The sequence below is a fragment of the Argopecten irradians genome, chromosome 1 (assembly GCF_041381155.1).
Source record: "Argopecten irradians isolate NY chromosome 1, Ai_NY, whole genome shotgun sequence".
NCBI lineage: Eukaryota > Metazoa > Mollusca > Bivalvia > Pectinida > Pectinidae > Argopecten > Argopecten irradians.
Genome location: NC_091134.1, coordinates 15,452,835 through 15,465,570, shown reverse-complemented (window position 1 = coordinate 15,465,570; position 12,736 = coordinate 15,452,835). Strand labels below are relative to the sequence as shown.

At 35.4% G+C, this 12,736-nt stretch overlaps 2 protein-coding genes across 2 annotated transcripts in view; one reads left to right on the top strand and one right to left on the bottom strand.

Annotated features, from left to right (window-relative positions):
- LOC138318789 (speckle-type POZ protein-like) lies at positions 1-3,098 on the top strand. The gene is made up of 2 exons (XM_069261491.1): positions 1-760; positions 2,365-3,098. The coding sequence occupies exons 1-2, from the start codon at positions 334-336 to the stop codon at positions 2,844-2,846; spliced, it is 909 nt and encodes a 302-aa protein (XP_069117592.1). The 5' UTR covers positions 1-333; the 3' UTR covers positions 2,847-3,098.
- Positions 2,855-12,736, bottom strand: part of LOC138318783 (allantoinase, mitochondrial-like) — a 74,479-nt gene continuing 64,597 nt past the window's right edge. Inside the window, exons 6-15 of the mRNA XM_069261478.1 lie at positions 9,080-9,231; positions 8,360-8,474; positions 7,809-7,955; positions 7,486-7,528; positions 7,104-7,200; positions 5,586-5,772; positions 5,095-5,233; positions 4,470-4,642; positions 3,689-3,721; positions 2,855-3,497 (exon numbers count right to left, since the gene is read on the bottom strand). Of these exons, the coding sequence (XP_069117579.1) occupies positions 3,363-3,497; positions 3,689-3,721; positions 4,470-4,642; positions 5,095-5,233; positions 5,586-5,772; positions 7,104-7,200; positions 7,486-7,528; positions 7,809-7,955; positions 8,360-8,474; positions 9,080-9,231 (1,221 nt within the window). The 3' untranslated portion in view covers positions 2,855-3,362. The remainder of the gene's footprint in view (positions 3,498-3,688; positions 3,722-4,469; positions 4,643-5,094; positions 5,234-5,585; positions 5,773-7,103; positions 7,201-7,485; positions 7,529-7,808; positions 7,956-8,359; positions 8,475-9,079; positions 9,232-12,736) is intronic.

Here is a 12,736-nt window from a genome sequence, read left to right as displayed (position 1 = left end):
GATATTTATGTACGTGTATACTCCATGTATAGCGGCTGATAGGTTTATTATAGTACTAGCTATACAAACATTACGCACTCAAGTAACGTTATATATATCGCGCCCCAGTAATCTTAATCCGGGATAAGTGTCTACACACCTAATAAGGTATATTATACTATCAATGAAATATTATCGAACTTCGTACTAAACCGATACATGTTAAGGAACTAACCGCCGGTACCAGAGTCGCGTCTTTGGGCTGTTGATGAAGTGGTTCTTTTTTCGTTTGAACTGCGGAATATATCGAAAATCATACGGTCAATGAGATAGATCAAGAAGGACAGAAGACGAATGCAGGGTTCTATTTCCCGTCCTCGACCTCGGTGTTCATTACGTCCAGCCTCCCCAAACATGTCCACAAGCGTAAGTACAACGACTTTGAACATCGGGACACGGACGCAATCTCACATCCCGATGAAGCAAGTTCGCGCTGCGAAGGAACAGCAGGATAAGGAGAATACCATTCCATTCGTACACGAAGATGCTTTTACAGACTTGGTTCTGATTGTGGAGGGCAAGCGGTTACACACATCTACTGCATTGCTGTCCATGTGTTCCCCAGTGTTCGCTCGGATGTTGGCCACTAGCGCTGACGGTGATCAGTCGAGTGGCGGGAAAGATGGTAACAGACGGGAACTCCAGTTGCAGGGCAAGTGTTATGAATATATGCACGAGCTACTCTACGTCATCCACCCAGCCTACCAGAGGAAAGTCTCGGGTAAGTTTGAGATGTCACCGATTTAAAGCAACATACTTTAATCTAGATTCAACGGTCATATACTCAGAAACGTGACAAAGGCAAGTGGGGGCAGTGGACCATGAAAAAGCAAACATGATGTAATTCAAATGTCAGCGTCAGATTTCAACTTCTCGTGGCTAGAGGTAAAGTTGATAACAATTTACATACGGATATTTTGTTGCCTACATTTACAAGATAAAGAACGAAGAACGGTACAGAATATCCTTTCCATTTTATTTTTTACTACATTATATATTCTACCTATAGAAAATTTTTAATATGTTTAATTTGGCCTGTCATTCGGTTCAGTTGAAAAAGTAACATCCGAAGTGTCAATATTTATTGACCTCAAAAAAAAAAAAAAAAAAACCGAAAAGCGACATAGTGTAATAAGCATACATATGTAGTATATTAATAGTTCAGCGGTTGGAAATAACAAAATACGACGTGATGAGAAATGATTCAATATTTTCTACCTTTATTTAAAGGTATATTTAAAAAGCTTAATTACCCAATCCCCAATATATTTGCCAAGATAAAGATTAGTCATGATACTTTGTAATGTTACGTTTCGTGTAAATAAAGACATGTCTGGTCATCTGCTACCTATGAGAGCATGCTCTAATCCATTTGACATGTTCTCGACATTGTCATTTGAAATTAATCAAGAGAAGTACTGCTATTTTACTCGAGAGGATTTAAATAGACACCTTCCTTATCGAATTCGCGACATGGTTTATTAATTATTTAATATCGAACACAGTACGACGTATTGTATTATGTTCGCTTTGCTACCCGGAACGATTTATCTATTGTTGAATTTGTATATACACTTCATAACAATGTACCAGTTCAAGTATGAAAGTATTAGACTATAGATATCTACTTCAATTATTAATGTACAAATACATGTACACGGATAATACACCAAATTACCTTTGAATAACAATTATGTTGTCCAAACGTTTATGTACATATTTAACCATGAAAAATTCTAATCAGTCGTTGATGGATTTATCTTCGTCAAAAATTCGCAAAATTGCCCAAATTGTTTTTTGTGAGTACATTATGCTATTCTTTGCCAGAATCTCACAGGGACATTTAAGAATGGCATTCTATATCTGTGTTGTGGGTGTGAAGTGCAAGCGCATTTTGGGAGACGGCAGTATATTTGTCTTATAAATCTTTGTACTATTGGTATATTTGCCCCTTTTGTATATGATAGGTGATGAACATAAAACATTCTGGGCCCGATTGTTCAATCGATTACTAGCTTAATACGATTATATCTTCTCTGCAGTTGGCAAGTAGATAAAAATGAAGTACTTCAGAAATTAGTAAACTTTGTCAAATTCAGCTTCAACAAAATTATTTTATTATGATTTGAAAATTGTCGTTAACTGTGATTAGTCTTATCCCCATTTGGACCCCCGGGCCCTGATACGGTAGATACCCTACTGAGTTGTAATATTGATCAATTTCGGGTTTAGCCTTTTATCTTGTTTTAAGTTTACCAGTTATCAACAAATCTTTCTGATAAGTTGAATTGTATTTAATACTGTAACTGTGCTCTACTTTTACAGACGAATTGGCTTTTGTTGTGTTGCCCCTGGCTGAGGAATACCAGATCTGGAACTTGAAGCAGAAATGTGAGGAGACTTTATTGAATACGTTGAATGTGGACAAAGCTGTGCGAGAAGACGTTCTTCTTAGGTGTCTTAATATGGCGGACGAGTTTAAACTTTTCGCACTCTGGACGAAATGCTTACAGATATGTTCCAAATCAACGCTTTCTTTACAAGCCTTACAACGGAGCCAAGAATATGAAAATTTATCAAAGTTTTTAAAAAGTATGCTGGAGGCGTTTAAAGGCAGTGGAAGTACTAGTGGATCCGGAGTTGATAACCCTCCACTTGTGTCCCCTTCTCTTCAAAAATCTAGCGCTGCACCTGTTCACCAAGGTTACGGCAACTCTCGTCGTGACGTCACCGGAAGTACCACGACTTTAGTAGACGATCGAGGCAAAAAGCCTATGACGCACATTCAGACGCAAACGAAGTACTAAACACGATAGAAGACTTAAATTTTTAATAACATCATTAAATAATATCAACCTTATATTATTTACACGTTAACATATATATTTCACAAAATAATGCTTATTTTATAAGGACAACTCAACATTTTCATTTCAGATTATGTGGAAAAGACTTGATCACCGGAATGTACAAATGAATTAGATATATTTATATGAACATATACTACATCCTAAAAAATCATGTTTTTCATTGTCAAAGATATACAATCAAATATCAAATATTTGTTTGTCTTCTCTTTCCTTAGATACAAGAATAAAGACAAAGGTACATAATGGCATAATTAAAAACAATGATATATAACGGTTTCAATCCGTTTCATCCTGGTAATAAATTGCAGGTATTCTGTGTAATACAACTTGCCAATATCCACGGTCATGCTCTCATGAAATGCGTCCACCACGGTCAACGTGAAGTTTGTAATTGTCTTTAAAAAAACCCGTAAAAATACTTTGAATTCATCGCAAAGTGTGTCATCATTTGTTTTAAACTTCTCCGTTTCTCAGAAGGAAGTTTCCCACTGGGATCCTAACAAGAACGTTGTTTTCGTGAATTGTCGTGCCACCCAAAATTGTTGTCTTGACAACGCCCTGGAATTTCCTCCCGCAGTACGGCGTTAGCTAGATCCAAAATTAAACAGGAAGATTACGTAATTATCTCGACGTCAGGTAAACTAGTTCATTGAAACACATATTGAAACCATGATGCGAAATAAATAAAACCGATTTGGTTAAAAATTAAAGGACTGGATCTATTGATTTGATATTTGATATCGACTATATTTGATATTGATTAACTAAAACATGCTTACCTTATTCTTGTGGCGTACCATGCCCTCGGTGATCTACAATAAACAAATAGCATTATTGTTTCAGAGCCTTTACATTACATATATTACATTAATTTTAGTATTGTGCACTTTGATATTTATTTATTATTATTCATAAGCCACCTCCCTTTATGCTGAACATTACGAAGTTGATAGTACCACTCCTATCCCTTTAGACGCCTTTTAAGATCATGCATTGGGAACAGCAGACAGACAAAAACTACTCTCTTTATAAGCTATGCATGTGTCTCGACTAAGGTACAAAACCCAAAGCATTCCTGGCATCATCCTCGAAAGTCCAGGAGTTCCGATCACTTACGATCTCTACACCCCTGGACTATATCATGGTAAAACTGAAGGCAACAGAATAGAACAGGTAATTTAGTCATTTGATGTACATCAAAAGAGCCGTATAATTTTGATGTTAGGCGTCGCTCTCTCTGTAGTCTTCAAAGGAAATCTGTGATTGGTCAAGTGTTTTCTGCTGAGTTGCCTTCAATTTCACTATGAGATAGTCCAGGGGTGTAGAGATCGTAAGTGATCGGACCCCTGGAGTATCGAGGATGTCCTGGCATAGGACGAACGTTAAACGCAATGGCAAATGTGAGATATTATCTCCGAAATATAGGAAAGATAGTATCCTAAATTAAGTCAACCTTGTGGTCATCTTAAATGTAAACGTTCGTGCGTAACAAGTAAACAAAGTGACCATATTACGTGAATCGCTGTGTTATTGTGATATTTGTCATACACCAGTACACACCTGAAAGGACGAGTAAGGATCCCATATCACAAAGTCTGCATCGTATCCTATTTTAATGGCGCCCTTCCGGTCACCTAGTCCAGCCAGCTGGGCAGTGTTGCTACAGAGAAGTCTGACCACATCGTTCAGCGAAAAGCCATACCGTTGGCAGGAAGTCCAAAATAGAGACAAACCTACAAAAATATATAATGTACACTGTAGACTTGACAATAGGAACTTCACAATCTTAACATTATTTATTCTCAGTTTTAAGAACTTTAACTTACCATGTATAACATAAGTCGGTCTAAATTGTCTTAACACAACGCATAATTACTGAATTGAATTGCGGTCATGTGTAAACAGACGTGCTCCAAAGTTAGGCTGACAATGTATTATTTTCTGTGACTTTTTTTTACTCCTTACAAAAGTCGAATGAATGTGTGGTTGAGTGAAATTCTTACCGAATTAAACTGAGGATGTCAAATTCTTTTCAAATTGAACTTTTTGTTTGTGAAACCTTATCCTATTAGACGAAGTTTTTTTTAATCCAACCCAAAATGGACTGTGCTATAGTAACGTTTGTTTCACCTGTCAGAAAAGGACGGACCCTAGAATTTTGTTGTATTTTACTGAGAATTCTTACCGAATTGGACGGAGGCTATTCCTCCCCAGGCTGTAGTGAAATCCCCGGTCTCCTTGTCCTTGAGGTCTGGAGTACACGGTGAATGGTCGGATACCACCATATCGATTTCTCCCTGTCGGAGCCCCTCCCACAGCAATTCCTACACACAAACACTAGGGTCAGTTCTAGTAAGGTCTGATAAAAATTATTCTGTTTCCTCGATATATAATGTACTCCTTAGCACCATTTCACGTTTTATTTAAATTGTTAAAATATTCAGGCGTTTTTAATCTGTCACTGTTATGATATCTCAGTAGATTCAATGTTAGGGAGAAACATTAACTAAAGATGTCTTCCTTGTTGAATTGAGAAAATCGACCATAGTCGTAAATTAGCCAGAGGTTTGTGGGAAAACGGAAGAAATACAAAATATGACGTAATCAGTGTGAATGCTATATTTTTTGTTTTATATCATATATTTACTTTTTTAGTGTATGCCTATACGAACTAACCTGATTGGTTTTTGACCGTATTGGCGGACAGCACTTGAACTCAGTTGCGCCCTCTGGTATAGTTTCAGCGTCCAAGGACAGGTAGTGATGGCACGTTTCCACCGTCAGAGGCGCACCCATTCGTTTTGCTTCCACTATCAAGGGGAGAGCACTGGCTGAAGAGAGGTGGACGATATGGCACCGCACCCTATTGTAGACATTAAAAATTGAAATTTTACAATCAGAGGTAGTAAATCGTAATGTGGACTTTTACTGATTATATTTCTTCTAAGAAAAATTACCATTTCAAGTACAACAAACCCGTAATACAAAAGTATAAGTTTATACAATAAACTATGCATACAAGATTATTAGTAGGTAATATTTTTAACATCAGAACGTGCTTCGGAAGAGTATGTTTTCCTGTTATTGACGACATCCGAAATACAAATCTAAGTCCCGCCTGATCAATAACGATCAATGATCGTGTAAGATTCTGCCGATGACAACCGAACCCCATCCTCGATATTCAGGGTATTGCTGTCGTAATATTCGTCTCTAGACTGTGTTATAGCAAAACTGAAAGCTCTGTGTGAAACAATAGATGAGTGATTTGGCCCTTTGATGTACATTAAAAGAATTGAATAATTATATACTGTATGGCTTTGAAGCTGGGCGTTGCTCTATGTAATCTTCAAAGGAAATCTCTGTAAGCCTGTGATTGGTCAGTTTTTATTTCCCCTAAAATACAGTCTTGCTATTACGTAGCTAAGTGATAGTAGTCCCTGGAGTATCTATCGAGGATGGAGACTCGTATGGGACTACAAATTGGGACTTCAATTTGCACAGCGTCTTAAAGCTCATCGCATTTTCCATCAGATTTCTTTATATTCTAGGTTTTGTTATTTTAGCTATCGACTTTTGTCATGTGAATATTTAAAATGAAATTAGGCTAACACCACAGGTTACGATTGCAAGGATATGATAAGAATTTATAAGAAAAGATGATAAGGAAATTGAAATCACTTACATCAGAGTATAAAAAAAATCTTTGTTTGCAAACTGTATAAATCCGCGTGGAGAATAAGTTTGGCAAATACAATTGTTTTCATAACCCCATGAAATTAACAAATAAAGGCATCAATGCGTTAAATTATTTTTTTTCAGACTGCTTCATAAAACGGCATACGTTTAAACGTATGATTTCATTGATTTTCCAAGAGGTTTTTTTCCAAATAACTACGCAATATCGATATCGATAAATGAATTTTTTCTTCATAGAGTATGCTTGTATCACGATCAAGTACCGGGATCATGAAACAATCTTAGACTTAACGCTGTTTTTAGTTGGACAAGTCTTAAAACTATTTAGATCCAAGACTGTTTCTTGATCCTTGGGCCAGATTTAGCTTCTGATATTAAACTGTGTGGTCTGAGATATGAAATATTGCTTCATTCATAAGTTTCGGAGTTGGTTTGAAGGGGACGGGGATGTACATCTGTATATGAAGAAAAGATGGAAAAGAAAAGTAGGAATACCTGTATTTTAGACACATTTCGCACACCAATTTAATTGCTTCGATTTCCATGATTTCTGGTCGGGATTCAAGGAATGTCTTGTATGCTTTTGGTTCACCTACAAATATTAACGGTTAAATTGGTACACAACCACTCTTCGTATTCAATGATGCTGTATACAGCAGCATAAGTACGTCTACCTAAATCAAAGTATGCCTGCTTCGCAAGCCGTGGCTGTTGGAAACCTTACTAGACTGCATTTAAAGGTTTTTTATTCCGTTAATAAAATCATCTCTGATGAGGCGATATCTATGTTTGATCTCCTAAAATAACCAGAAGACAAAGGTCATGAATGATATTCTCTTAAACTGTCTGCAAAACAAAAAACAAAACAAATACGTACCTGTGGAAACTGAGCCACAGGAACAATCCATCTCTGCATGAAACTAAAATTCATAAAACAAAAAAGTCATTATTTTTCATGTAACATTTACATAACAAAAAAAGTTTTCCTTTTACTCATGACATGTTATGTTGTACTATTAAACTTTCAAAACCATTTTGGCCGTTCGATATGCCTTTAGAAATACAGTTATTTTCTTCTCTGTAATTGCTATTTGATGATGATGCACGCAGTATATTTATAAGTATTTAATTGCTTGTTTTATGAGTATAAAGATGACTTTCAGTATAGACATAAAGAAGAAAACATGTTTTAATGTTTACCAGAACAACGGCATCGGTATCCTTTAAGATTTCCATGGCAGCCTCAAGGTCACTCCGGGTAACGGCTGGAAAATCATCGACCCCGCTGTGGATTAGGAAACATTTAAACCCCAGGACACCGGCGTTTAGCATAGGCACGAGTTCATCCTGCGGACAGGAACACGAAATAACATAGAAAAAACTTCGAAATATTAATCAAGAACATTTTAAAGATATTCTATGTCATATTTATCAATACTTGTACAGATAATTATAAATAAGATATAATCTATGGATATGTGGTATCGACAGCCTAAAAGGTTAATTCCAGATATATCGTACAATGTATTTATAAGCATTTACTCGGTCTTAACCGATTTATTTGGAGAACGATGCTAAAGCTACCGGGTGTAGTGATGAATTATTCGGTATCGTGTCATTCTTTTAATTATCAGTCACGAATGACATCCAATATCTATACAAATCAAAATATCGAAAAATGTCTGATTGTGTATCATTACAAATTATGAATCGGGGTGTTTGACTACATCGTTATGTAGATGTGGACCTACCTGATTATTTGGTACGATTCCACCCCAGAACCCGACATCCACGAAACATTTATGCTGGGCATATTTCAATTTGGTTTCAAGTGCTGACAGGCTTGTCGTAGATGGTATGCAGTTTCTGTGGGAAATCACCAGAGGAAGAAAACAAGCTAAATTACAGATTATTCAGACAGAGTAGTCAATGTAACTAGGATGACGTGGTCAAATACAACTTATTTAAGGATTAAAGTCTCTTTCTGGTGGTTCTATCGAAGAGTAAAGTTGAATAGGGTATCGATATTTTGAATGGACGTTCGGTACTGAAAACACCAAAAGTTTCTGATTTGGACCATCATAAATTCATCCGCGCGGCTCCAAATTGCGCGTGACATACTCAATCTATAGAGAAATAAAGTTGAGTAACCTTTGGTTGAAATCAACGGGGTTTATACTATCAATTCACCACTGACTGTACATATATACGTATATACTGACACAAGACGAAGACATGGGGTTTTTTTTTAATGGTGCATACTGTAATTTTTTTCTGTCTATTATTTACCATGTTATTATTCGCGACCATGGCAGTGACCCTCGAAATTGCGAAAATATCACCCCGCAATAATAACCGACTATAAGGTATGGCGGGGTATCAGGTGATGAAATAATGGATAAAATCTACAAGAAGTCATAAGAATTGAGGTACTATGACCTAAACTCAAAAAATAAATTAACAACACTTACAGTGGCATATCGACAATAGTGGTCGTGCCGCCTACTGCTGCCGCCGAAGTGGCCGTCCAGTACCCCTCCCACATTGTCCTGCCGGGCTCATTCACGTGCACGTGACTGTCCACCACACCTGGCATTATGACGTCATCTCCAGCATCTATGACCTAAAATATATTTTAATTTAAATTTCATGTTTTCCAAAAACTGTATGCCGTATTCTAGTAAATAGAGCGTTGCTCTGATTATAATTAGTATGCAGTGCTTGGAATTCCGCCTTGAATAAATAACAAACAACATTTGAGTGTATACACGTACAAATCGTGACGTCATGATGTAAAAGCGCCTCTCGTATCTTCAAAGTCATAGGAATTAAATTTTGATGGTGTTAATTCATTTACTGCGTTTATTAATTAACGAAACAGGTTTTCGTGATAAACATTTTTACTTCTGTAATTATTATACGGTTATAAACAAGTTATCTGTTGTCAGATTTAAATATCTGTTTCCACAGAATTCGTTCATCTAAGATTTCCAGGGTTGTTTGTGTCACTATATAGGGCAGAGCCACCTGAGGGTTTTTAATTTATTCTTTTTTTTTTGTCAAAAGCGGACCCATTTCATTTCGTTTAAAGTCATTTGATACGAATAATATTTTGTTGACGAAGGTCTAGAAATAGAAAAGGAATAACTATTTATCTATATATTTCACGTTTTCTTATACTGGCTTAATGCGATACAGAAAAAAACAACTTCTCTTTGCTTTTCGTTCTGACAAAATATGAACTGATCTGAACATAATTAGCATGCACTGCATGGAATTCCGCCTTGAATAAATAACAAACAGCAATGAGTGTACTCGTATCTTTAAGTTCAAGATCATAGGATTAAATCTTAAACAAGTTTTGTTTGCTTATTTATTTAATTTTTATTAATTGACGGAGTTGGTATTTTCGCACATGTAATTCTTAAATGGTAATAAATAATTTATCTGTTGTCAGGTTTGAGTATCTGTTTCCACATAATTCGTTCATCTAAGATTTCCAGAGTTGTTTGTGTGTCACTATATAGGTCAGAGTCACCTGAGGGTTTTTAATTTATTCTTTATTATTTTCTCAAAAGCGGATCCACCTCATTTTGTTTAAAGTAAGTTAATACGCTTGGTATTCTGTTTACGTAGGTCTAGAATATCCAGGTAGTGGATCGTTCTAGAAAAGCTATGTCATCCCTGTATGCCTTGTCAGATTAAAAAAAACCTGTTTTGTCATGCAATGACCTGTATATGAAGCTAGTATGCCAATATGTGAAAACAATACAGTACGTGAAATCAAAACAAAAAATTAATAAAAAGTTTTTTAATGTTCAATTATTATTATTTTTATTTAGGTGTAAACAAATTATAATTGTTAAAGCGTCAACATCATTTAAAATTTAAAAAAATAATAACAACTTTTGCGCTGGTGGAACAATATCTATCAGTTTACGTTTGTGCTAACAACCGGATATAAATGGCATTTTTGTTGTCTTCAAATACAAAATTAATATGCCTTAATGAAAAGGAATAACTAGATTTTTTCATGTTTTCACATATAGGCTTAATGTGATAGACAGAAAAAAAATTCGACCCCTAACCTACGTTCTGACAAAAATATGAACTGATCGTATGATTCTCAAAAAGAAGGAGAAGACATGATAGTAAATAGAGCATTGTTCTAAATATGATTAGTATGCAGTGCATTGAACTCCGCTTTGAATAAATAACAAACATATGAGTATACTAGTGCTTATCGTGACGTCATGATGTAATAGCGCCTTTCGTATCTTCAAGTTCAAGATCATAGGAATTAAATCTTAATGTTTGTCTATTTATTCATTTATCTTTTAATGGAATAGGTTTCGTGATAAAAAAAATACTTATGTAATTCTTACACGGTTATAAACAATTTATCTATTGTCAGGTCTAAATATCTGTTTCCACAGAATTCGTTCATCTAAGATTTCCAGTGATGTTTGTGTGTCGCTATATGGGTCAGTCACCGGAGAGTTTTTAATTTATTCTTTATTTTTTTCTCAGAAGCGGATCCATCATATGTTGTTTAAGATTTAATCCGCATGGTATTTTGTTCACGAAGGTCTGGAAATATTTATCTGTAAGTAGTGGGTTGTTCTAAAATACCTATGTCATCCTTGTATGCCTTGTCAGAGTCACAAACCTGTTTGTCCTTCAATGACCTGTAAATGATGGTAATGAGTGAAAATGTGAAAATAACGTACCCAATACCGGTTAATCAACAATTGATATTTACAATTGCCACTGTTTCTGTATCGATATTTCCCGATAACTTGAGTGCAGAACTTGACCAGATTCGGTTCGTATGAATAATTGTAAACATTGGCGGACTTCCTTTGACATTCCACAAAATCACATGCCATTCTTAACAAATAACACATGTACGAGACAATCGGAGACATATAATAAAATGCATTTATGTTTTTGAATGTATTAGTGTTATTTGACATGAATAAAACAACTGAAATACGAGAATTATTTTTGTGACGTCATGGAAAGTAAGGGCGGGATTAAGCGGTCAGTCAACTGCGCGGTTTTTTTTAATGGCTTTTGTGCATGGAACAAAATGACGGTATATAAATCTTACGGCGAATAGCACAGGTAAATGATTGTATCTGAAGTTTTTGTTGATTTTATTGTTTAAAGAAAACATTGTAAATATAAGGATTAACCTCATACTTTGCTTAGTTTATGAGATGATAAACCCAATGGAGCAGTCAGTAAATTGTCTGTAAACGCTTCGGGTTTACGCAATTTACCTCGTGCTCCATTGGGTTTATCATCTCATAAACTCAGCAAAGTAAGAGCTTAATCCTTAAATTAAGAGCTTTTCAATGCTTTATTGATTTAGGTGGACATAAATTATGCCTTTAAGCATCAACAATCAACACAATTAAAAAAAATTACATTTACTCTATATGACATTTGGGCTGAAGGAACAAATCATATCGACCAAATTTGTAAAAACGTGGAAAAAATGTTATATGATAATATATTTTCATTCGTTTGGCATATTTATGTTGTAATTGAAGACAATAAAATAGCTTCGATAGTAAATTGTTAACATGTCACTTTTTTCACATCAGCCCATTTTTACAGACGGAAAAAACGTTACCCTCTTCACTTCGTAAACATATCCCTGAATACGCCCTACGTTCTGAGAAAATATGAACTGGTCGTATGATTCTCAAAAACAAGACAAAAATGATAGTAAATAGAGCATTGTTCTCAAAACAATTTATTTTTATTTGTTTTAATACCAAATCCGACTTTCTGATTGGTAGATCCTTTTTCTTCATATTCTATAAAGAAAAAAATCCGAGAATGGCGCGAAAACCCGATGTTATCATGACGTCACAATACAGACGCCGACGTTGCATATTGATTTAGAAAAAAAATATCAATTGGAAAATCAAGGGAACCGTATGTTTAAACGTAGTTTATGTTACCAAGAAGTCTAAAAAATTATTTTAAGCATTGATGCAGCTATTTTTTTAACTCATCGGATTATGGAATAGATTTAGTTTGCAAACTTTTGTGAGAATCCGCTACTCGGATTCACACATTTTGCAAAAAAAAATTCTTTCATACCTCGATAAAGT

Excerpts from the sequence above, each read along its gene's own strand:
- LOC138318789 (XM_069261491.1), top strand. The coding sequence starts at position 334 with ATGCAGGGTTCTATTTCCCGTCCTCGACCTCGGTGTTCATTACGTCCA. Across the intron at positions 761-2,364 it reads CTACCAGAGGAAAGTCTCGG|ACGAATTGGCTTTTGTTGTG; the intron begins GTAAGTTTGAGA and ends CTACTTTTACAG.